This window comes from Pseudorasbora parva, chromosome 11, assembly GCF_024679245.1.
Source record: "Pseudorasbora parva isolate DD20220531a chromosome 11, ASM2467924v1, whole genome shotgun sequence".
Lineage (NCBI taxonomy): Eukaryota > Metazoa > Chordata > Actinopteri > Cypriniformes > Gobionidae > Pseudorasbora > Pseudorasbora parva.
In genome coordinates, this window is record NC_090182.1 from 13,649,721 (window position 1) to 13,672,623 (window position 22,903).

At 38.2% G+C, this 22,903-nt stretch overlaps 2 protein-coding genes across 3 annotated transcripts; one reads left to right on the forward strand and one right to left on the reverse strand.

Moving 5' to 3' along the window:
• Positions 1-86: 86 nt before the first annotated feature.
• On the forward strand, positions 87-19,142 carry dok3 (docking protein 3). Of its 2 annotated transcripts, none has more exons than XM_067456481.1 (5): positions 87-169; positions 1,119-1,427; positions 9,042-9,132; positions 15,382-15,551; positions 16,834-19,142. In XM_067456481.1, exons 1-5 carry the CDS (start codon positions 113-115, stop codon positions 18,043-18,045), a joined length of 1,839 nt encoding a protein of 612 aa, XP_067312582.1. In that variant the 5' UTR covers positions 87-112; the 3' UTR covers positions 18,046-19,142. The 2 variants fall into 2 exon arrangements, with proteins under 2 accessions (XP_067312582.1, XP_067312583.1); XM_067456482.1 differs by having other exon boundaries at positions 9,045-9,132.
• A 2,859-nt stretch (positions 19,143-22,001) lies between these two features.
• atoh1b (atonal bHLH transcription factor 1b) lies at positions 22,002-22,700 on the reverse strand. Its single transcript, XM_067456483.1, has 2 exons — positions 22,219-22,700; positions 22,002-22,155 (listed from the first exon to the last, which is right to left on the reverse strand). The coding sequence occupies exons 1-2, from the start codon at positions 22,698-22,700 to the stop codon at positions 22,002-22,004; spliced, it is 636 nt and encodes a 211-aa protein (XP_067312584.1).
• Between the last annotated feature and the right edge of the window lie 203 nt (positions 22,701-22,903).

A 22,903-nucleotide genomic window follows, 5' to 3' on the forward strand; every position in this document is an offset into this window, starting at 1 on the left:
CTCTCTCTCTCTCTCTCTCTCTCTCTCTCTCTCTCTCTCTCTCTCCTCTCTCTCTCTCGTTACCTTCTGTAGAAAATAAAGGAACTGGAGCACTTAGAGGCAAACAAGCACAATGGACGTAATCTCGAAAGAGGGGCCGCTCTTTTTGCAGGGTGTCAAGTTTGGGAAGGTAAGGTGGCTCATTGAAAATTATGCGGAAATTGTGTGACTTGAATTTGTTTGATTAATTATTTTAGTTAAAACTTTTACTATTATATTTGATGCACTAGTTTTTATGTATTTATCTTCCTTATTAATAATATATTTTATAAAGTTTATTGCTTAACTAGCATGAAGTTAGCCAGGACGAGGTCACAGTTTAAACTTAATGTGACGCACATACTGATAAAAATAAAATGTGATCCCTGTGATTAAAAATGTCAAGCAAATGCATAAATATGACATTTTTAGGATATCAAAATCAAATGGATATAAAGGAAGATTAAAGTTCACCTTCAACATTTACTCTTTGCCCTCATGTCATTCCAAACCTTTATAACTTTCTTCTGTGGAGTATAAAAGATTATATTTTGAAGACTCCAATGTTGTTAGGTCTCCCAATGTTCTTCAAAATATTATATTTGGTGTTCTAGAGAAGAAAAAGTCATACAGGTTTGAGTAAATGATGGCACAATTTCCATTTTCAGGTAAACTGCATCTTTAATGTAATTAAACATTATTAGGTAGGATGTAATGGAAAGGAAAATGTAAAATAATCATTGCTAATCATAGTTATAACAGTATTAGCATCCCTTTAATTATTTACAACCAGCCTTAGGAATTATAGGTGGTCAGAAATCTTCAACTGTACATTATTAATAAAGAAGGGAAACGGTAGCTGGTTAACCACCTGAGGTGCTTCCATCTTCATGATGTGTTTAACAGTTATGAATCATGCATAGGAGATAAAATGAAGGAACTTTTCAGAACTTCTGCTTCAGCCTCTGGCATGTTCTCCCAGAACCAGTCCCGGTGGAGTAGTCTACTACTGAACTAGATGTTAAAGTAAATGCCACAAAATGATGCATTTTCCTTGCTCTGTCTTTGCTTTAATTAAAACATTCCCCTTGTTCGTGCAGAAAATATGGCGGAAATCCTGGCTGGTTCTGTTTGAGCCCAGCCCTGCAGGGATCGGTCGTATGGAGCTGTACGACATGCGTGATGGAGGTGGTCTGAAGGGGTTCATCTTTGCGAGGCCTGCAGGGCTCAGGAAGATGGACAAACGGGTGATACGTCTGACGGACTGCCTGAGCATCACCCCGGCTCCAGGCGAGAGGTGTCCCACGGATTGCTCTGCCTTCTTTTTAAACACCACCTCATGTACCTACACCATCGCTGCTCCCACCTGGGAGGACTGGATCTCTGTTCTGTGTAAACTAGCATTTCAGGTATGGTAATTTTGCAAAAATGTGCCCTTAGATCAAACATCCATGTCAAACAAATATACGATCCTTAACCACAACTTTAACAATTACACTTCATTGACATATTTGGCTGGCTTATATTGTATTAAATATAGGCTATACATTTCATTAGTTCATGCATTCCCTGAGAATTAAACACATTCTCTACTGTTTGAGTTACAAAAAAAATGTGCTTCTCACTGCAACTTTTGCGTGCAATAGATGACGAATGGGTTAAAATGTTTGCCTCTGCACTCACACAAGAAAAATAGTTCTAAACGGTATCAAATTAGGGGTCTTTGGCTTGTAGCAATAGCAGAACCTTTTTGGTGCTAAATAAAGCTTTATTATAAGGTTCCGTAAAGAACCATGCTTTGAAATTATTATATAGGACCTTAATGGTAGCCTGACAAGCAAGACCCAAGAAAATTAAGAAGTTATGTCTGGGAACTCAGGTTGACAGGGCTCAATCCGTGGGGTTGTCTTTCATATTCTTTCATATTCCCTGCATGCAAATGGAGAGCGCTACAGCCATCCAGAGCAACAGAGAAGCGGAGTGCCTAAACTCTGAACACATCTTCCCTTCTTAAAGGGGGGGGGGGGGGGGGGTAGTATTGCATCCTACTATAGAGTAGTATTGCATCCTTCATATCTCCAAAAAGTCTTTAGTTTTATTATATTTATAAAAGTAATATGGGCTGTACCAAGTCTTTCCAGAAAAAGACTGCCTGGAGGCGTATCGTGTGGGCGGAGCTAAAGAATGACGAACGCACAAAGCGGTGACGTCCTCAAGCGTGGAGAAACTCATGGCTATCGATTCTCAGCTAATAGATATATGATCCAGAATCATTCGGAGGCTGAAATAAATTGAACAGGAGAAACAGCAACAGCAGGACGTCCGTCTCTGTGGTATGTACTGTATTTAGTGGCCTGTCAACATTTGTGTGTTTACTCGCAGTTTATGAGGACATGATTCGGTTTATGGACTATTGTATGCGACTAAACCTTAGCAGTAGCAAGCAAAATGGTTTTGCACGTCAGACTAGTGTAACGTTATACATAAAACAACAATGGAGTAACCGTTAGCACATGACGAAGCACGCGATCGTGTCGTTTACTGATGTTTACTCACGCGACGATAGCCAACAGCACAGACATTTGAAGCAGTTTTACTCACCGGCTGCTTCCAAAGCAGGACCGAACCTTTATCGCTGGGACCGCTCTGTCAAAAACACACTTCTTTTGTATGATTTGGTAAAGTCCTGACAGCAGTGAACGGTGGAGATCCACTTTTGCGACGCGACTGAAGCGATGTTGTGAAGCTTCCCGTTATTTCTGCGTTCAAATCGGTTCAAATGCAGCGCTGCCTTCCCGGAATGCTGTGCTGAAGCGTTGAAGTCGCTTGATGTTACCCATAGGAATAAAGTAGAGCGCGGCGCCTGGATCGACTGGATCTGCACCTGAGAGAGTGTTTATGGGCGTGCATTTCCTCTCTCGCTCTAGTCACGCGCGCGCACACCCTACCGGGAGAAGAGCCCGTACGGCCCATACAAGGACCTTCCGCTCTATTAACGTCAAACCGATCCATACTCGAAAAAAACTCAGAAACTTGTGAGAAACCGGAAGGAGTATTTTGACACAGAAATACTCCATCAAACGTCCAACATTAGTTTTTGAAACTTTGTCTATGTTTAGGATGGGAATCCAAGTCTTTAACAGTGTAAAAAGCTCAGTATGCATGAAACAGCATTTCACCCCCCCTTTAAGAATGATTTCAGTGCCGTTCTTTTCTCAAAGAAAAGCTTAACTCCAAGTCTTCGAGAGTCACGGCCAACGCCGATTCAAAAGACTGCCATTCGCCTGCTTCTTTGTTTACAAGTAGCATGCTGAACATTTGCAATTCTGCCATCATCATGTTAAGCCCGCCCACCGACTCTGTAAACGATGTTATTGGCCTGACCAGTTTGTTTTTTCTAGCTCTCAAGTCTATGGAGAGTTGTTAGACGACACCCGCTGCAATTTTTTTTTTAAAGATTTGCTGCCACTAGCATGCGTCTAGATTTCTAGGCTATAGTTTATTTTCATTAAAGAGTTAGTTCACCCAAAAAATAAATTTATGTCATTAATGATCATCAGAGTAATCCATATGTGACATCAGATAGTTGATTAGAATCTCTTGAAGCATCGAAAATACATTTTGGTCCAAAATATTTTTTTGTGATTTTTGGACCAAAATGTATTTTCGATGCTGGACATGGACAGTATAGTGTGCATACACTTAGATACACTGTCGGACTAAATATAAAATATCTTAAACTGTGTTCTGAAGATGAAAGGAGGTCTTACAGGTGTGGAACGACATTAGGGTGAGTCATTAATGACATCAGTTTCATTTTTGGGTGAACTAATCCTTTAATATTAGCATGTTAGTATCTTACTATTATTATTGTTAGTATTATTAATATTATTTTATATATATTATTTATTAATATTGCTTTTTAGTCCTCTATCTGCCTGGTCTTATAATATCTTTTTGCATCTATTTGGCTTTTTACAGAATTTATTTACAAATTATGATGAAAAAATAAGTATTTGGTCAATAATAAAAGTAAATCTCAATACTTTGTTATATACCCTTTGTTGGCAATGACAGAGATCAAACGTTTTCTGTAAGTCGCCACAAGGTTTTTGCACACTGTTGCTTGTAGTTTGGTCCATTCCTCCATGCAGATCTCATCTAAAGCAGTGATGTTTTGGGGCTGTCGCTGGGCAACACGGATTTTCAACTCCCTCCAAAGATTTTCTATGGGGTTAAGATCTGTAGATTGGCTAGGCCAATTGATGGAAGGAGGTTTTTACTCAAAATCTCACGATACATGACCCCATTCATTCTTTCCTTTACACAGATCAGTTGTCCTGCTCCGTTTGTAGACATGATTTTCTGGATTTTTCTTCTTATTCTGTCTCTCGAAGAGTACCTATGATGAAAATTACAGGCCTCTCTCATCTTTTTAAGTGGGAGAACCCGCACAATTGGTGTCCCCCCCCCCCCACTGAGTAAATAAATAAATACAAAAAAAAATATATATATAATAAACAAGCAGAATGTTGTGTCAGTTAGGTACTTTTATTTTTTTATTGACATAGCAGATTGTATGAAAAATTGCAGTGCTCTAACAACAGCCTATAGCTGAAATACATTAATAAGTAATACTTGACATTTAACATGATATTGATGTAATGACAACAGAGTTCCAGTGAAATATCTTATCAATCCTCTGATGTCTTTACGTCCTTTGTTATGTGTGTATATTGTGTGAGTGGCAGTTTCGTTCTGCAGATGAAGAGGGTTATGGTAACAGCATCTGAACTACACAACTGAGTTTAGAGTTATGGTTTGTCTGTACATTATATTATGTAAAAACAATGATGCTTATGAAGGCCAAAATTAGCAAAAATGGCATGTATGTGAGCCCATGCTTTGTTAAAAGAAAAAAGTGATATAAAGTCATGGGGCTTTAAAGGGGGGGGGTGAAATGCTGTTTCATGCATACTGAGCTTTTTACACTGTTAAAGACTTGGATTCCCATCCTAAACATAGACAAAGTTTCAAAAACTAATGTTGGACGTTTGATGGAGTATTTCTGTGTCAAAATACTCCTTCTGGTTTCTCACAAGTTTCGGAGAGTTTTTTTCGAGTATGGCTCGGGTTGACGTTAATAGAGCGGAAGGTCCTTGTATGGGCCGTACGGGCTCTTCTCCCGGTAGGGTGCGCGCGCGTGACTAGAGCGAGAGAGGAAATGCAAGCCCATAAACACTCTCTCAGGTGCAGGTCCAGTCGATCCAGGCGCCGCGCTCCACTTTATTCCTATGGGTGACTTCAACGCTTCAGCACAGCATTCCGGGAAGGCAGCGCTGCATTTGAACCGATTTGAACGCAGAAATGACGGGAAGCTTCACAACATCGCTTCAGTCGCATCGCAAAAGTGGATCTCCACCGTTCACTGCTGTCACAGGACTTCACCAAATCATACCAAAGAAGTGTGTTTTTGACAGAGCAGTCCCAGCAATAAAGGTTCGGTCCTGCTTTGGAAGCAGCCGGTGAGTAAAACTGCTTCAAATGTCTGTGCTGTTGGCTCGTCGCGTGAGTAAACATCAGTAAACGACACGATCGCGTGCTTCGACATTCAAATGCGCTAACGGACTCCATTGTTGTTCTATGTATAACGTTACACTAGTCTGACGTGCAAAACCGTTTTGCTTGCTACTGTTAAGGTTTAGTCGCATACAATAGTCCATAAACCGAATCATGTCCTCATAAACTGCGAGTAAACACACAAATGTTGACAGGCCACTAAATACAGTACATACCACAGAGACGGACGTCCTGCTGTTGCTGTTTCTCCTGTTCAATTTATTTCAGCCTCCGATCTGATTCTGGATCATTATCTGTATTAGCTGAGCTCGATAGCCATGGGTTTCTCCACGCTTGAGGACGTCACCGCTCGTCATTCTTTAGCTCCGCCCACACGATACGCCTCCAGGCGGTCTTTTTCCAGAAAGACTTGGTACTGCCCATATTTCTTTTATAAATATAATAAAACTAAAGACTTTTCGGAGATATGAAGGATGCAATACTACTCTATAGGTACTCAAGATTGACATGAGATTGACTGAAACTGAAAATTGAGTGTCTCTTCCCCCCCCCCCCCCTTTAAGGTTTTTTTTTGTGACTGGGTGTGTTTAGGCATAAAGTAATAATTAAAGAAAAACAATAACAACATGGATCATAAATTAAATTTCTCTGTTACTTTCTAGAGAAAATGAGTACACTTAAAGGGTTGGTTTACCCCAAAATGAAAATTTGATGTTAATCTGCATACCCCAAGGGCAACCAATATGTAAGTGTGTTTTTTTCTTCAGGAGAACACAAATGAAGATTTTAACTCCAACCGCTGCTCGTATAATGGATGTCAATGGGGTGTTTTTTACTTTCACCATGAGAGTAAAAAACACATAGACATACAAATCCATATCAAACACAGCAGCTCGTGGCAAAACATTGATGTCTTAAGATATGAAACGATGGGTTTGTATGAGAAACCAAACAGTAGCCTTTTTATATATATTTTTTTACCTCAAATACAACACTGTACAAACGCCACGACCGCCCAATCACTGCCTGCAAGTGAGGTCAAATGTACAAGATACGGCGTATATCAATGGGATACAAGCGGCGAAAGTGATCTCTTGGGCGTATCTCTATGCCATATTGTGTAATTTGACTTCACTTGCAGGCAGCGATGGCGCGGGGACATCTGATGTACATAGTGTTGTATTTGAGGTAAAAAATTATATAAATATAGTTTGGTTTCTCACAAACCGATCGTTTGTGTCTTAAGACATCAATATGTCGCCACAAGCTGCTGTGTTTAATATGGATTCATATGTCTGTGTTTTTTACTCTCATAGTGACTCTCATAGAAAACACCCCACTGACATCCATTATAAGAGCAACAGTTGGAGTTAAAAATCTTCATTTGTGTTCTCCTGAAGAAACAAACATACCGACAAATTGGATGCCCCGGGGGTAAGCAGATAAAAATCACATTTTCATTTTTGGGTGAACTATCACTATATATAAATGCAGTCCATTTACTTTAACTGAACAGAGCTGCTTACACGCATGTTCTGTTAAACTGAAAAAAGACATGACTGGTAGGAAACCAGTTACAAAATTAAGTTAAAAGTGTTCGATATTTTAAGAAAGACATTATTTACCTGTTGAGAGTGTGCTGACAGTCTGTGTAGTCTTATAGATGAGCTCCAGAAAATCTTTAATGAGGGGGTTTGACAGTTTCAGATTTGGAAACACAAAAAGGTGGAAATAAAGAACCCTTAACTATAACACCAGGAACCATTTCAGCACTGCCAAATGCTCAACATAGTTGCACTGACAAAACATTTTTAACTACTTAAACTCTGAGGACCCGGTACAGGGTCGGAAATGACATTGTCATGTATTTATTTTCCATTTTAAATGTCTGTGGAGGAGCTATGATGTCATATGTGGTACCATTTGAAAACTTAGAGTCTCTACTTTCTGGAGATATGCATCACTTTGGAATTTGTTTTACACAAAGTAATGTATTTACACTAAATTACTCTGATGTTATTTCTGCCTGGATTTGGGCTACCCAAAATGAAAAGCTTCCCATACACACATACAGTGGTCTAGGTTCAAAATGTGTGTGTCATTTTAAAGGAAACCCTTTAAAGTTACATAAAACACTGCTAAAAGTGATTAAGATGTAAGTAAATGTTGTGTAAGCTGTTATAACCCCCCAAAAAATTAGGCGCTTTTTGATTTTTTTTAATATAAATTAATTTTTGAAAGTGTGTAACTCAGGCGCTGTGTGCTCTAGGACCCTGCAGACACTTTGGGCTGGTTCCAGCATGTATAATTAATTTAATGACACTGGGATATTGCATTTATATCACTGTATATGGTGGTGGGAGGGGCTGGTGGAATGGGGTAGCAGGGTCAGGGGAGGGGCAAAGGGGGGGGGGTAAAAAAGGGGGGTCATCCCTTCAGACCCATTTGAGTAAATCTGGCATACAACATGACACAGACAAACATTTTTTTTCCCACTATTTTCTGTAATTTAGTGGAAACAGCCCAAACTGTCTGCAGGTTCCTAGAGCACACAGGGCCTGAGTTACACACTTTCAAAAATGAATTTATGGGGAAAAAAATCAAATAGCGCCTACTTTTTGGGGGGGTTATTACAGCTTAGACAACATATACTTACATGTTAATCACTTTTAGCAGTGTTTTATGTAACTTCAAAGGGTTTCCTGTAAAATGACACCAACATTTTGAACCTAGACCACTGAATGTGTGTATGGGAAGCTTTTCAATTTGGGTAGGCCAAATCCAGGTGGAAATCCCAAAAAATGGCCCTGAGTGTAAGAGGTTAAGTTCAAAAGACTACCTGTTACTCATTAGATGAACAAAAGTATTTAATTCGACTTTAATTGGAGCCAGTTAGTTGATTGGTGGTTGCCTTATTTTGTTACTTTGAGCTACTGCTTTAATGAAAATGACATTATTAATAAAATGTATTATTTATAAATTGTTTAAGCAAATAAAAACAAGATGTTGATCTAATAACATAAGGTTGGATCCAGTCTCCTCTCAAAAGTTATCCGTTTTGTTCCATTCATGTATCCAAAACCAGTTCACGTTTTGTCTGACACCCAAAATCACTCAACAGAAAGTTTGACTGATATTCTAAAATAGTTGACACTACATTTCTTTCTTGTTAGCCCTAGCTCATAAAACATGTCGTAATTCGATGGAAGTACATTTTCCTTACTAAAGTGACTGAAGTCAACACATCTATGACAAACTTCAATATTTGAGCTACAGATTCACACAACAGCTCGGCCGTCACAGAGGAAATGTTGATGATAACACCTCTGAGTTTATGATTGCACAAGAGTTGTTTTCATAGAATGATGGCATAAAAAAGAGGAATTACTAATGTACATTTCTGTTAACTGCCTTTTTTTTTTCTTTTTTTTTTCTTTTTAAAGAAGTCCAAGGGAACTGAAGATGCCAGGAAAGTCCAGAAAGATAAATATATGGCAGTGGATGACAATCAACTGTACTCCACCTGGGGAGCAGGTGAGACTGGGCTCTAAAAATACACTTTGCTACAAGCGAAGCCTGATCCAGAACCACGATAATGGTTATCTGTTAATCTGGGTGTTACCAACTGTTTGTTGAAGTTAAGCAAGAGGGTGGTTTTTAATGATGCAGACATACTTTTTTTTTTTCATTAAGTGTGGCTTTTATTGTAGGTCAGTGGTCCTTTATCTATGTAGGTCCAAAATAATAAGTAAAGAGCACAGAAACATTCACTCTCCCGTCACACATTTATTTGACAAACAGAGACAATCATTAGGGTTGTCAAGCTATTCAAAAAAATTATTTGAATTATACTATAGGCTATGATGGTAAATTAATCAAATTCATCATAAATAATAGCATAGATCAATGTATTTGCTGAGAAAAGTCCCCAAATGAAGAAAATTCAAATACATTATTGCAGTAGATACATTTATATATATATATATATAATATATATATATATATATATATATATATATATATATATATATATATATATATATATATATATATATATATATATATATATATATATATATATATATATATATATATATATATATATATAATTTTTGTTTGTTTTTTTAAGTGACAAATTATCGTTTTTTTCTCTCCATATTTTAAACGTTGTCTAAAAGTGTTCAGGTTCCAGTTTTTTTTTTATATATTTTTTTTAATTATTTATTTTAATCTGTCCTATTTTAATTTCATTTCATTGTTAGTTTTGTGTACTCATGTAGATAGCCGTATTTGGTGTTGCATCATATATTGCTGCTCATTTCAACATTTCTGTCTTATTTAGAAGTAGGCTAGTCTGGTGAGAAAGCTGTTACAGGTCTTGTTTTATTAACTTATTAATAGTGCGTTAAATAACGGATGCTCTTTAAAAAGTCCCCTTTTTCTTTAGTGACTGATGAGAAGTCTAGTCTCAGAGAAACTGATAGTGATTGTGCTAAAGCTTTGGAACACAAAGTATTTTATTTTATTTTTTTATTTTTATTTTTTAGAAATCCGTCATCTAAAGTCTGTTTTTGAGTCACACAGATGCATAAAAGTATGTAAATGCATTTGAAACTAAATGCCCTCAGAACATAGTAACAAGCTTGCTTGCAATAAACTAAAGAATGAGTTTTAATGAAGATAAGAATTTAGATTTTAGATACCTGTGGCCGTCCAGGGCATATATATTCATATGCATATGAAAAGGACCGCTTTTTGTAAATGTCCTCCAATCATTGAATTAGTTCTTGTTGCCAGACAGAATGTTTATTAAGGGAAGAAAATATTTTGCTGAAAGATACAGCGCATTGTTTGTGCAAGTTGTGTTCGTTGCTATAGCAACAGTAGTAACAATATTTGCCCTGGACGGCCACAGGTAGGCTATCTAAAATACATATGGCTTCCGTAGTTAACAGGTACCTATATATATATATATATATATATTAGATAAAAATGTCCTGTCAAAAATTTTCTTGTGATCTCGAGATAACAAAAGTTATTTTCTCGTGATCACGATTTTCATTCTGAAATACTGCACTGCATACAGCTACTGTTGCTATAGCAACGAACACAACTATGGAAAAAACGTTCACACTTTAGTTTAGGGTCCAAATTGCGGTATTAAGTAATAGCTTACTAATATGCATACCCATAGGATATTCACTGTAAACCCTAATAAGTTGAGAATACTCAAATGATTTGAGGAAAGTGATTCCCTCAATTCAATTGAGTAATGGAGTCTCCTAAAACTTGTATATTTAGGTTTACTTAACTTGGTGCTCACGTTCACTGTACTTAAATTGTTAAGTTCACCAAACTGGGTACACCAGTTCAGTACACCATGCTGGGTACAACCAATCAAAACTTCCCCATTGTTCCCAACATGCATTGCGGTATGAATAAATTATGCGTCTAAATTTTTAAATTTTATGCGACACATTTTCTTTGAACTCTTACTATTTGCTGTTACTTTTGCTGTTTTGTTCTGATGTTTTTGTAGCTTGTTTTATGATCAGTTTATCAGAATTTTTATACTATTGTAAAAAGATTTTTGTCACCATTGTAGAGATTCATACGCAGATTAGTGATGTGTGTTTATGTCTACCTAATGCCATAGATTTGTGCATATAAAAATAATTATATTATATTAGCACAATAGTGAAGATTCTACTATTATTAATATTTCAAAACTGTTAATAACTGCTTTGACATCCAAAGCATTGGACTTTGCACAAGATCAGGGATTCTGCCTATACATGATGATGTTATTATCATCATCAATGAATAAACAACACCACTTGATAATATTTTCTCTTGGCTTTTTGTTACTTCACATAGATGTCTCACAAACACAAAGCAGCCAGAGAAACACTAATATTACATTATCAAGGGTCAAGAGCCCAACTAAAGCAAGCACTTATCTCCAGCATGGTGACTTTCAACAAACCTATTATTTTCATTAAAACAGAAATAAAGTCAATCTGGTTATAAGTTAGTCACGTATTTTTGTTAGGTTTCGTAACTTACAAATTTTTACTTACCAAATTTAAGATTGCACACAATGAAAAAGTCTCCATCTTAATTTGAATCAGCAACAAGCAAATGCTGAGGCGAAAAGGACCGCCTTTTGGAAATGTCCTCCAATCAGTGAATTAGTTCTTGTTGCTAGACAGAACTCCTTGCATGGCCAATCACATCACAGCAAGACCAGAGTGAGCTATTTTAATTACTTATGATTTTGAGTTCATACAACTTGAAATCTTAAGTTTATGTATTTTGTTGGTTAATAAGTTATACTAACTTATATGAGTTTTTCGACTAAACTAGTAATATTTAGTCAAGTTTACTTGATTTGTTTAAGTAAAGACAACATTAGGGTTTACAGTGTTGGCTGTTTATTATTACTTATAAAGAAAATTTTAACACCTTACTGCATGGCCATACTACATGCATTAATCGTTCCCAATAATGTAGGCAGGTTTATAATCACTGAGATCCCAGATGTTAGTGGGGTTCGGGGGCATGCTCCCCTGAGAAAATTTTAATTTCTTTGATCTACATATGTACATTTTAAGATGTTCTGAATGCCAAAAAATTAGATAACAATAGCTTGAAAACCATGTCACTGGGCTGTAGATTATTTGTCTTTCTTATCTCCACATCTCTCTTTTTCTCTTTCTCATTTCTCTTGTTTTTCTCTTGCCGTCTCTTCCCCTCATAACGCTGAGCTTTGACAAATATAGTTTTTTCCATTTTCATCTGTGAATAAAGTAAACATATGGTTTGCATATTAACATACTGATATTTATATGTTTTATGAATAATTTTCTTAGACACATTAATTTACTGTTTATTAAAGTTTTAAGTTTATTAAATTAATTCACAATATAAACACATTCATTACTAATCTTATGCCAAATACAGGCTGAAAAAAGCTGTTTTTTTCTATTTGAAGGTTACAAATAGAATTATATTAATTTGCAATACAAATTCATTATCTTATGCCTAATCTGATGAAAATGGTTTTGTTAATAGTTCTTAGGCCTACATTATGAAAAATTGCGAAATTAGACAAAAGTTTATTCATTTGCCTGAATATTTTTGTCTTTTGTTTAACATTTCTGATTTAAAGCAGCAACTGTCAAACATTTATGTTTTAGCTGCTTACATTTATCTCACTTGACGTTGAATTGCGCTACTAAAATTTGCGATACGAAAATTTGCGCTCAGCCTCAGCAGTGTGTGAACATAAAGCCTGCCTACTCAGATTTGATTGGTTTTATCAAATATTATGACATTGATGAGTGGTGACAAACCAATGAGGCTCAAATTTACACACACACCTCTGCTTCTGACGAGCGCGCTTCGAATTGAAGAACTCGACACACAGACTAATGGTGCGTTCACACTTGTCATGTTTGGTTCGATTAAAACAAACCCTGGTGTGATTGCTGGTTTAGTGCGGTTCATTTGAACATATGTGAACGCTGCCATCCGAACCCTGGTGCGCACCAAACAAGCGGACCGAGACCACTAAAAAGATGGGTCTCGGTCCGCTTCCAAACAAACTCTGGTGCGGTTCGATTGATTTATGAACACAACATGGACAAAAGACATGTAAACAAACCAAAAACTGGATGTAATGTCACAATGCGCCGCAAAGTCAGCTGATTGGACGACGTGGAAAGATGAATAATGTTAACGTTAGAGGGCAAACGTAGAGCAACGAGGAAATGCCTCATCAATATTTAGTCGGACGAGCATGTTTTGAAAATGCTAGAAAAAATGCACAAAAAGCATACCTGGTTCTTCTCATCAAAGGATCCCCATTTTGGGTGTTGCCCATTTGACAGTACAGACGACAGAACTGCCGTCTCTTTTACATAAGAGATGGCCATCTCTTTTCTGCATACAATGGAGGAAATCCTGGTGCTGTTTTGAATGTTTTGAATGTTTTGAACATTTTATGAGTTCTCAGCGGGTAAAAATAATGCCATATGTGCACACATAAAATGATCGCGTTTATTGTTTTGAATAGTTTTGAATGTTCGGTAAGCAAGCTCCTACGTCATATAATCCGACCAATCAGGTTGTGACCATATCCCTATGCCTTTGTTTTTTTTTTTTGGTCCGGACCAAACAAACCAAACTAACTGAACTACAATTGTGAACTCACCCTAAAGATGGACTCCAGGATGGTGAGAAATAAGATTCTCTGGTCTGATGAGACCAATATATAACTTTTTGGCCTTAATTCTAAGCGGTATGTGTGGAGAAAGCCAGGCACTGCTCATCACCTGTCCAATGCAGTCCCAATAGTGAAGCTTGGTGGTGGCAGCATTATGCTGTGGGGGTGTTTTTCAGCTGCAGGGACAGTACGACTGGTTGCAATCAAGGGAAAGAGGAATGCGGCCAAGTATAGGGGCTTCCTGGATAAAAACCTTCTCCAGAGTACTCAAGACCTCAGACTGGGCCGAAGGTTCACCTTCCAACAACACAATGACCCTAAGCACACAGCTAAAATAACAAAGGTGTGGCTTCACAACAACTCTGTGACTGTTCTTGAAAGGGCCAGCCAGAGCCCTGACTTAAACCAAATTGAGCATCTCTGGAGAGACCTAAAAATGGCTGTCCACCAATGTTTACCATCCAACCTGACAGAACTGGAGAGGATCTGCAAGGAGGAATGGCACAGAATCCCCAAATCCAGGTGTGAAAAACATGTTGCATCTTTCCCAAAAAGACTAATGGCTGAAAAATGTCAAAATGGTGCTTCTACTAAATACTGAGCAAAAGGTCTGAATACTTAGGACCATGTGATATTTCAGTTTTTCTTTTTTAATAAATCTGCAAAAATGTCAACACTTCTGTGCTTTTCTGCCAATATGAGGTGCTGTGCGTACATTAATGAGAAAACAATTAACTTAAATGATTTTAGCAAATTCCTGCAATTTAACAAAGGAATGAGAAATTTAAGTCTGAATACTTTCCGTACCTACTGTAAGTAGGTGGTACGTGTCAAAGTAACTTCCACATGGATGGCAGGACCTAAGGTTACCCAACAGAACATTGCACAAAGAATCAAACTCCCAATACCAGCATTAACTTCTTGAGCAATTTGAACTACAGTAGCTCGTCTGTTTGATGGGACCACAGAGGCCAGCCTTCGCCCCCACGTGCATTATTGAGCCTTGGACGCCAATGACCCTGTCGCCAGTTCACCACTGTTCCTTCTTGGACCCCTTTTGATAGATACTGACCACTGCAGATCAGGCACACCCCACATGTGCTGCAGTTTTGGAGATGCTCTGATCCAGCTGTCTAGCCATCACAATTTGGACCTTGTCAAACTTGCTCAAATCCTTAGACTTCATTTTTCCTGCTTCTAACAAATCAACTTTGAGGACAAAATGTTCACTTGCTGCCTAATATATCCAACCCACTAACAGGTGCCACAATGAAGAGATAATCAGTGTTATTTCATTTCACCTTTATCAGTGTAAATTAGTTATTATAGTTTTAGTTGTACACAAATATAATGTAGTCCTCCAATGCCATTTTTTCCTAATGTTCAAGAGGCAAGATTGTTTTTAGCCCAAATATTAACTTAATCAATTTCACTACTTCACGATTGGCCACCCCTGTAAAATATATTTTGTTATGTCTTTCATTCCAGAGACCTGACCTGACTGGGTTTATCCTGAGAGTCTTTGGTTTAATGTTTTTATGAATTCCACCCCACAGGCCAGTTCCAGGTGACAGTGCAGAACACAGATGCGTCTCAAAGGTGCAGGATGTCTGGGTCATACCTGCTGTCTTCGGAAAAAGAGTCTATTTGCCTACTGGACCTCAAGACTGGAGAGGCCATCTACTGCTGGCCCTACAAGCTCCTCCGGAGATTTGGCCAAGTCAAGGTGACTCAACATTTTTGTTTATATAAATGATTTATATAAAACCACTCACAGGAGCTCAGTGAATTCAAGCATGGTAGCATGATAGGTAGCCACCTGTGCAATAACTCCATTTGTGAAAATGTCTCACTAGTAAATATTCCACTGTCAACTGTTAGTGGTATTATAACAAAGTGGAACCAATTGGGAACAAAAGCAACTTTAGGCCAGGTAAAGTCAAAGAGCACATGCTGGAATTCACAGTGCGCAGAAGTCGACAACTTTTTGCAGAGTCAATAGCTACAGACCTCCAAACTTCATTTGGCCTTCAGATTAGCTCAAGAAAAGTGCATCGAGAGCTTTGACTGGAATGGGTTTCCATGGCCGATTAGCTGCTTCCACACCAAGTTTAATGCAAAGCATCAGATGGAGCGGTGTAAAGCATGCCGCCACTGGACTCTAGAGCAGTGGAGATGTGTTCTCTGGATGACGACTCACACTTCTCTGTCTGGCAATTAAATTGACAAGCTTGGGTTTGGCAGTTCCTAGGAGAACAGTACTTGTAAAGTTTGGTGAATGGTGGATTATGGTGTGGGGTTGTTTTTCAGGGGTTGGGCTTGGCCCCTTAGTTCCAGTAAAAGGAACGCTTAAAGGATTAGTTTAATTAAAAATGAGCATTTACCCATCCCCATCTCATCCAAGATTTTCATGTCTGTCTTTCTTCAGTCGAAAATAAATTGTTTTTTTAAGGACTAGATTTTTAAAAGGTCCAAATCAATGCAGTTTCAAAGGGCTTCCGAGGAATAGGATCTTATCTAGTGAAACAATCTGTAATTTTCAAAAAACATAAAACAAAAAATGAAAATTTACCTTTTAACCTTAAATGCACGACTTATTCTCCCAATATATATATACTGTATATATGGATATATATAATTATGGTATTTATTCATTGGTAACACTTTATTTTGATAGTCCACTTTAGACATTCTACTAACTATAAGTAACTGCAACTACATGTCAACTAACTGTCATTAGAGTATTTGTAGACTTTCTGATTAATGTTTACTAAAACTAGACATTCTACTGACTATAAGTAAGTTGGCAACTACAATTCAACTTATTCTACTAATCCGAACCCTAACACCTAACTATAACCTACCAGTCTACTGACAGTATGCTAATACTCTAATGAGAGTTAGCTGACATGTAGTTGCAAAGTTACTTATAGTTAGTAGAAAGTCTAACGTGGACTATCAAAATAAAGTGTAACCTATTCATTTATTGTTACTATGTTTTTTTTCAGGGGGGAATTATGATCGAGGCTGGTCGTCGCTGTAGCACTGGGGAGGGCCAGTTCATTTTCTTGTCAAAACAGGGGTCGCAAATACATAAGGCCATTGAGGAGGCCATCATGCATCAGAGTGTCCAAGAACTGCTGGCACAAGCTACTGCTCTTCCGCAAGAGATTGCACCGAAGCCCCCCTCACCTAAAAGCAAACCACAGGACAGGCCTAAGGTGAAAATGCCTCCTCCAGTCAGCATGAATCAAGAGCGACCACAACCCACATTAAGATGCAAATATGGACAGCCAATACACAAAGCCATTGGAGAGGCACTCGCATACAAGAATCTCCAAAAACAGCAGCCCCCATCCACACTCTTTCCACAAGCCATTCCAACCACCCCATCAGTTTCACCAAAACCCCAAACTAAAGTCAGTAAACTTTTTTCAGTCAACAAGAATCAGGAAAGACCCTGTCCACCTGCACGACAGAAATACGGGCAGCCAATACACAGGGTCATGGAAGGAGCTCTCACACGCCAAAATGTCCAAGAGCTGCAAGCATCATCCAAACCTCCTCAAAAAGCCCCTCCACTGCCGCCACCCTTACCTAAAACCAAACCACGCGACTGGCATCCTACAGCCAACTTAATTCAAGAAAGACCCTGTCCTACGCTACCACGCAGAAATATATCCTTACCAGATCCCCCTTCTTGTGTCAAAAGCCCTTTGAGGAGCCCAGATGACGTTTTGTATTCAACAGTATGTCTGCAACCAAGAGCAAAAGTGAATCTCCCAAGAGTTGCAACACCTCCCAGTCTACCACAACACTTTGTATTTCACAATAATCCGGATACAGATGTGACTGTGGAGAAAAAGAAGGAATGGAAAATATCACAAGAAGCTTCTGAGAGCAGCGATGATGAGGCTTCCTACACTAACTGGACTGCTAAGACTACTGCCGAGCAGGATCAACCAAATATCGAGGATCTGTATAGCAAAGTTAATTTTGCCTCTAAGATTAAGAACAGACAAACTGAGGACAATGAGCAGCCAAACGCTGACCAACAAACTCCTGTGATCACTTCAAATGAAATCCCCGCCGACTTCAAACAGACCCTTTCTTACATGCTGTCTAAAGATATATCCAAAGTGCCACCCCCGTTTCCTTCCAGGTCACATGGAGGAAGTTGCGATCAGTTAGACAGTATAGACGAGCAGATGACTGATTAAGGTTTCTGTGCGTGTCTACAGTTGAGGTTACTTATGGCCTGATAATGTGAGTGATACGTGTTATACTTTTAATAATAAAGTACAGACTGAGATAGGCTAATGTGAAATATAGGCCTAAAAAAATGTATGATATCTTTGTAAAAATAGGTATTTCTAACCAGTATTTTAAAAATTGTCTAAAACAATTGTGATTTTCTCTCTGACATGAAATAGTTCTAATTTCAAAAGTTGGGTGCGGTTTTCGCCTCTTTGTCTTTTAACGCAGTGTTTCCCAACCCTGTTCCCAATGAGGCACACCACTTTTTTGACGTCTCCCATATCAATCGATTTCTGGTGTTGGAGTCTCTACTAACAAGCTAATTAGTTAAATCAGACATGTTTAATTAGGAAGAGTTCGAAAATGTGTATTTGTTAGTGTACCTCCAGAAATAGGATTGTGAAACACCGTTTTAATACATCTTTTAATTCTGTGAAATCCTATTTGAAGTGCTTCACTCTCTTTAAAAGGCACATTATGTACTTTTCGCCGCTGTTGGTCGCTTATTCAAGACAATGGTGTAGCTTGATGACGCCTTAATTTTGTGGAATTGGAGTTGTTGTCTTTACCTTTATATGATGGGAATCAAGCATAAATCATATTCATGGTTGAGCTAATGTGTTAAATATGTATTAATGTTACTGTAGTATGAAGCTGCGACACGGCTCGAGAGCCGTGGAGCTTTTATTATGATGCAGATGACTGCTTCCGCTTCTTCCGGTAATGCATATGTGGGGTTATGCAACACTCTTAACCCTTGTGTGGTGTTCATATTTGTGTTACTCAGCCAGTGTTCGTGGGTCTGGTGGACCCGCTGCATTTTGGGGTTTTTAATTCAACAAAATCAAAAATGTTATGTTAAAATACTCAACAGATGTTTACTTCATCCCAAATACAAGCAATATAAATAGCATATATGGTTAATATTTTCTCTTTACCTTTGTTAGATCACATTTAAGAATTGCAACATCGTGTGGGAACGGCAAGGGTAGAAACAAAACTCACTCTTGTAGCTACTCTCTCACACTCACACACAATCTCTCTCACATGCATGCGCACACACACACACACACACACACACACACGCAAACACATGCACGCAACCCAGGACCTACAATTTCCATACTTTTATGAGCCCCGGGTCCCGAACATCCTGTGGGGGGGGTGTATGTGTTCTGATATATATTCCTCAAAGAAAATGAGCCAAGGCCAATGAGTCTCAGTTTGAAAAAATAATTAATCATATAATTTTACTTTCGATAAAAAAGGAAAACGGGTCCAACAGACCCGAACACCATACAAGGGTTAATCATATATTAGATACATTTGATTATCTTGAAAGTTATATTATAAAATTTCTACTCTGTGCATTTGCTCCGCACACTGCAGTAAGCTAGAATGGTGGTGGTTGAGGAGATTCCCCCCTGTAAAGTGCTTTGAGTAGCCAGAAATTAAGAATTATTAAGACTGAACATGTTGAGCTATTTAACAATGATTTGTTTTCAGTCGATGAATGTATCCAAACAGATGCTCGCCTGTCTAATAAAACACATAATATGAAAGCAACTTTGGCGTTTCTACAGAGTAAAACTGGAAAATTACGCTAATACTTTTTTTTTAATTATTATTATTTTTTTTTTATTACTATCATTATCTTTACAACTGTTTTAACTATGCTTGTTTTTAATTTTTTATTCGTCCATATGGTATTCTTTTTTTATTCATGCATTTGTTACCACTGTTTTAATTAATTTCTATGTAAAGCACTTTGAATTGCCATTGGGTATGAAATGTGCTATACAAATAAACTTGCCTTGCCTTGACTTGCCTTGCCTAATACGGGTATGATGTCATTGATAGGCGACACATGGACACTGTCCGTATCCTGGTTAAAATTGCTTATTTCTCTGGATTTAAACATTTGGGATAATCTAAGCAAACAAGTCAAGAAAATATATAGCACTGTTCTTGTGGTTTTGGGATATTTTAATCCAAAAATTTTACATACTGAGCCAACTGAAGTGAGGACCTTGAATAAATATCCCTGCATCCCAATTCGCATGCTATCCGTACTAAAAAGTATTTGAAAATAGAATTAGTGTGTCCCAAATCATAGTATGTTGAAAATACAAAGCCCGGATGGTCTTCTATTTCCGGTCAGAATTGGAATTCGGTAGATCATTTCTATCGCCAAAGGTGCTTACTCCTTGCTTACTTGCTCTAGAGTCCATTAGATGACGATCAAAGTAGTTTGTCGCAAAGCTTGCGCAGCCTTATCTTCTGCTGGACTATGGAAGCCCGTGTCCGCCACTAAATAAACATTTTTAAAAAGTAATTGCGACTTTTTATCTCAGAATTCTGACTTTATAACTTGCAATTGTGAGAAAAAAAGTCAGAATTGTGACTTTACAACTCGCAACTGTGAGGAAAAAAAGTCAGAATTCTGAGATAAAAAGTCGCAATTACTTTTTATTTTTATTTTTATTTAGTGGCGGACACGGGCTTCCATAGTCCAGCAGAAGATAAGGCTGCTGAAACCAACTTCCATACTGGACTGCTACACACTCAAAAGAAGGAAGGGTAAATTTAGGACAGTATAAGTTGGCGAATTGGGACGCAATTCATTGATTGGACTAATACTAAACGAACACGCCCCCTTGCGGGCTTGAAACTCATTTGTGAACTGATTAAATGAATTCTGTCGTTCCTAGATGAGCTGATGTGCTGGTCGAGATCAAAACAACTAAAGAAACTGGTTCGGAATAATATGGATGTAGCCTATGTAAATGTTAACTCAAATGAAATGGCGTAAGGGTGGTAGCCTACTGAAATTTGAGGTATTGTTATTTTTAAGGTTTCAGAAAAGTCATAGGCCTACTTTATAGCCTACCTTCCAATGGGGAGGGAATCTGATCTGCTTTTTTTGACATTTGGGAAACGCATGTGACGTTTTAAGCGATGATGCAGTTCTGAATAACATATTGAGAGAATAGTTTAAACGTCTTATTTTTTTTACAGTCCATTGTCTCACCCAACACACCAAAAGGCACTTTGTCGCCAACTTCTTGTGGAAATATGTAAAGAAAGAGAGAATCTGAATTATTATTATCGTTAGGCTATTTTTTGTTTTGTTGGTAAACTGTTTGTTAAAAAGTCTATAGAAGGTTTTTCCTGACCAAATTAAACTGGAAATTATTATACCGGTATATATAATTATATATCAAAGTCTCAAAACAGCTGCTCAAATGATAAAAATACTCAAATTATTAAATAAATCAAACTCTCAAAACAGCTGCTCAAATTATAAATAAAATGTTCAAACTAATAAATAATAAATAAAACTGTGAAAACGGCTGCTCAAATTATAAATAAAATGCTCGAGTGCAATTTAATTTCCTCATTAGGGAAATGAACTGCATCAAACCTCTATAAAACTATAGCGCTGGTTAATCAGTGAAATATAAAATAGAGCTATACTGGATGAAACAACCTGTGCTGTTATTGTAGGCTTATACTGGACGAAACGTTTTTCAGCCATTCAGATGAAGTAGCCAGTGTATGAATCGAACCAATCCCAAAAAATATAAGAAAAGAAAATCTTTATTAAACTTTTGAGGTAATAAAAAAATCACAGAGACATAAATAGCATTTTTGTCATCAGGTAGGCTACTGATGGAGGTTTTGTACACGTGGAATGGAAAAATTCAAATTTAGGCAATTATCTGTCTTAAAGTGCAACTAAAGGGCTTGTATAATTCCCCCCTTCCCTTTTTGTGAGTTTTCATAAATCAAGTAGCCTAATGAAGCATTGTCTAGAAGAACTAACCATTATTATCAGGGCCTAGGGCTATCTATTTGGTTCCTTCAGTGTCTACTAAAACACAGACAAATAAATTATGATGAATCCGAGTGCAAGTCATCAGCGTCCTCCAGTCTGTCCTTCTTCTATGTCGCTGAAATGGGACGATTCGCCATCACTCGCATTTGACGTGACATCATTTTTCTCCGGAACAAAATTAGAAGAAGGCGCGTCAATTGCGTAAGAGTTGCTGGTCCTCAGAGACTGAGCTGAACTCCTCTGACCAAGGTTACCATGGTTGCCAGATGCGCTGCATCCGTCCCTCAGACCTCGGCACTCCGACTGCACAACACCTTCCAACAACTCGGACAGTTCTGTGATGTAAATCTGCGCCATCTGAAGAGTGTCATATTTAGAGAGTTTTTTCTCGTTCTCCAAGGATGGAATGACGCTCCTCAGTTTGTCAAATGCTCGGTTCAGTCCGTGCATCCTCCGCCTTTCTCTCGCATTAGCGGCCACACGTCTGTGTCTTTGAGGTCCGGTGAGATTCTGCGGGGTCCCTCCGTGTGCTTTAGATCCTTCCTGATCAGATTCCGCTGTCAAAGGACTGTTGCCTCCAGACATGTACTTATCCATCGCGGCGTCCACCGACGTGTGAGCGTAGTGGTCGCCCGCGGATGAGTACGCGGGGGTCGTGGAGGTAATCCAGGCCCGTGGGTCACTGCGGGTCAACCTCGGATGTTCAGAGAGAGAAAACTCATCCGCTCGTCCTCGAAATTTTCCATCTGACCAGTGCAAAAGTTTGTTTTTTGATGTCATTGCTGATAAAATGTAGACTACACAAAAAATAAAAAAATAAATAATAAAAATCAAGTAGGAGAATGCTGAACTCAATCTTGCTGTCTTGGGTGGGCCCTTTACCATCAGACAGGATCCTTGTCAGCCTTATAGCGGCATCACCTTCCTCCCTCCTCCCCTCAATGCTCCTGTTGAGTGCTCACAGCCAATAGAAATGCTCCTCA